General features: G+C 67.7%; 1 protein-coding gene across 1 annotated transcript in view; it reads left to right on the forward strand.

The window, feature by feature from the left end:
- Nucleotides 1–2,209: 2,209 nt before the first annotated feature.
- PIM3 (Pim-3 proto-oncogene, serine/threonine kinase) overlaps nucleotides 2,210–2,895 on the forward strand; it is a 3,808-nt gene continuing 3,122 nt past the window's right edge. The window contains exon 1 of the mRNA XM_019668543.1: nucleotides 2,210–2,891. Coding sequence (XP_019524088.1) covers nucleotides 2,798–2,891 — 94 coding nt within the window. The 5' untranslated portion in view covers nucleotides 2,210–2,797. The remainder of the gene's footprint in view (nucleotides 2,892–2,895) is intronic.

The following is a 2,895-nucleotide window of genomic DNA, read 5'->3' on the forward strand; positions in this document are numbered from 1 at the left end:
TTTTAAGGCCCACTGGATGGACCTTCCAGGAACCAGGAAGAAACAGGTACTGGCGTCCTGCACGGCCAGGGACGTGGCGGACTGCAGGGGAGGGGTGGCCTGGGGTCACTCACCAAGGGCCCGGGGTTCCTTCATCAGGGCAGAAGTCACAAGGCCCTTGGGTCTCAGGTTTGGTTTTGTCTCCTATACAAGGAGGGCGGGGGCTCCACAGCTGGGCAGACAGACCCCTAAGAGCCTCGATTTGCCAAACAGAGAAATGGGGTGGGTCATGCTCACCTGCAGGGTAGGGTTGGGGTGAGGTGGGCAGCACCCTACCTGAATCCTGCCCACCAGGGACTCCCAATGCCAGAGTGGCCATGGGGCCCTTGGTGGCTGCTCAAACAGAGATACCAGGCCCCTTGCTCAGCCCAATCCTTGGGCCGGATAGAGCCTCAATGAGGCAGAAGGACAGCTCCTGGAAGGTGTGCCAGTCCATTCTGACCCCTCACGGAACTCAGTTGGTGCGGGGCGCGCGCACACACGCTCACATAACACAAATGACAGTGTCGGGGGGGGGGGTGAAGGCTCTAAGAAAATCCCCACCACAGGAAAGAGGTTGCCTCCTGCTCTGTCCTCCACTCCCAGACCAGGCTGGGCACCTGGACTCCCGGAGCCCTCCACAGACAGCCCAGCCCACCTTCAGAGTTGGGCGGCAGAACACACACCGTCCCTTCCAGGAGTGTGAGCTTGGGGAGACTGGAGCTCTTCCTCAAGCTGGGGTGCAGGGGCTGATGGCCTTCCAAAGCTGACTCCCAAAGCCAGGGACCAGCAGGGCACACAGGCCAGGACTTCTGAGAGGACTGGCCTGGATGTTCACAGGCGGGGCTGAAGTCCGACTGGGGAGGACACTGGTGACCTCCCAACACTCTCCAGTACTCCTGCCCGCCCCAGCCCTAGGACGGGCTGTAGGTCTGGGAACCATAACAGCCTGACCTGAGGGGGGCAGGCTCAGGGGACCCTCTGCTGGTCCTCTGGAAGGACTCACAAGTGGACAATAAATAGCCTGTCCTCCCTCACAAGTGCTGTGTGGACTCTGCTGAAAGGGTGGGCTCTGGCATCCTGCCTTGGATCTGACCCCGTGGGGAGCCCTGCCCCGGCCTGGGGCGCACAGTTAACTGGCCGGGCTTTCACGGGCCCGCACTGCAGGAAGGTTAGCGCTCCAGTGAGGCAAGACCCTAAGAGCTGCACCAGTGGAAGGTCCACTTTCCGCCCTGGGCCAGAGATGATGGCAGTGAAGGGGTGCGACTTGGAGGAGGTCTGGTGTGCTGAGGGAGCTAGCAGGCCAGTCTGTGCACACTTTGGGGCCACCCCAGGGGCTCCTGAAGTGCCTGCAATGCCAGAAGGACCAGTGCCTTGGCCCCTTGGCTTCCCCAACCCTCAACCCTCTCGAGGACTGGTGTGGGAGGCAGTGGACATCCTGGACTCGGAGGACTGCTCATAGCCGGGGATCCTGAGCTGCTCAGGCCAGTGACCTTGGCTGGCAATCAGAGGGGTTGGATCACTCCACACAGGTGAGTCTGTGTACTGCAGAAGGCAGACAAGGTGAGGTCCAGACCAGGGACACAGAGACCTGGTCTGGCTTGGGGCCTGACTGCAATGCTCAAGGTGGGCTCCGTGATAGAGGTGGACATCAGCTGGGCCTGGAGGGCAGCCAGGTGGGTGGAGAGCAGGGTAGGGCGCTCCAGGCACCAGGACAGCAGGGCAAAGGTTCCAGGAAGGGGAGGCGTGGCTGGGGAGGGACCTAGGGATGCGGGCTTGAGGTCAAGCCCGAGTCAGAGCTGCGGCCCCGGGGGTGGGCAGGGTCGCGACATGCTGCCGCGGCGCGGAGTCCCAGAGGGCGCGGGGTCGCCTCCCCACGCGAGGCCACTTGGTGGCGGGGGTGCGCGGACTGCCGGCGACACCGATACACGCACGGCAAGGCCGCCTGGACCCCGCCCGTCCTCGGCACTCAGCGCGCTGCACATTCCCCGGTCCAGCCGCCGCGACAGCCTCCGGGAAGAAGGCGCGCCGTGTCGCGGGTGACCTTCTCCGCGCAGCTTGAGCGGGGCCTACGAGCCCTGTCCCGCCTGCTCGCCACCATTGGCTGGGGCCCCGGTGCCCTTTAGAAACCCCGGCTCCCATTGGCTGCCGCGGCCCCTCCCTACGCGCCTCGGCCCCCGCCCGTGCAGGAGCTGCGCGTGCGCGGTCCGTGAATGTAAACGCGGAGGAAGGGCCGCGCCACGCTGTGCGCCTCCGCGGCTCTACTACACCGAGATAGTCCCGGGTAGTTCGCCGCGCCCCCGGCCCCCCGGCCCCCGCCAACCCCGCGAAGGGGCGCCCGGGCTCGCCCCGCAGCCGCCTCGGCCGCTCGCCCCGGTTTCCTGGGGCAACTCCGCGGCGCGGACCCCGGCGGAAGGGGGCGGGGTCTCGCTCTCCCCGCCCCCCGCGGAGGGATACGGGAGTCCACGGCCCAAAACCCCGGGGCGAGGCGGCCGGGGCGTGTGAGCTGCTTGGCCTGCCGCGCGTTCACGAGGTCCACGCGGGCTCCACTGGGGCCACTGCGCCGCGCGACGGCCTCGCCCGCGCGGGTCTCGGCGCTCCGAAAGCCGGTGCTCCCGCAGCGCTCGCCTCCCGGTGCCCGCGCGCCGTCCGGGGCTCGGGGCTCCGCGCGGCCCAGGGAGGCCGCCCTCCCGCGTCCGCGTCCGCGCGGGGAGCCGAACCCGGCGAGAGGCGGCGCAGAGCCCGGAGGCCTCGGGCCCGGGCCCAGCCGCCGCCCGCGATGCTGCTCTCCAAGTTCGGCTCCCTGGCGCACCTTTGCGGGCCGGGCGGCGTGGAACACCTCCCGGTGAAGATCCTGCAGCCGCCGGGTACGCGCGG

This window comes from Hipposideros armiger, unplaced genomic scaffold (genome assembly GCF_001890085.2).
Source record: "Hipposideros armiger isolate ML-2016 unplaced genomic scaffold, ASM189008v1 scaffold_530, whole genome shotgun sequence".
Lineage (NCBI taxonomy): Eukaryota > Metazoa > Chordata > Mammalia > Chiroptera > Hipposideridae > Hipposideros > Hipposideros armiger.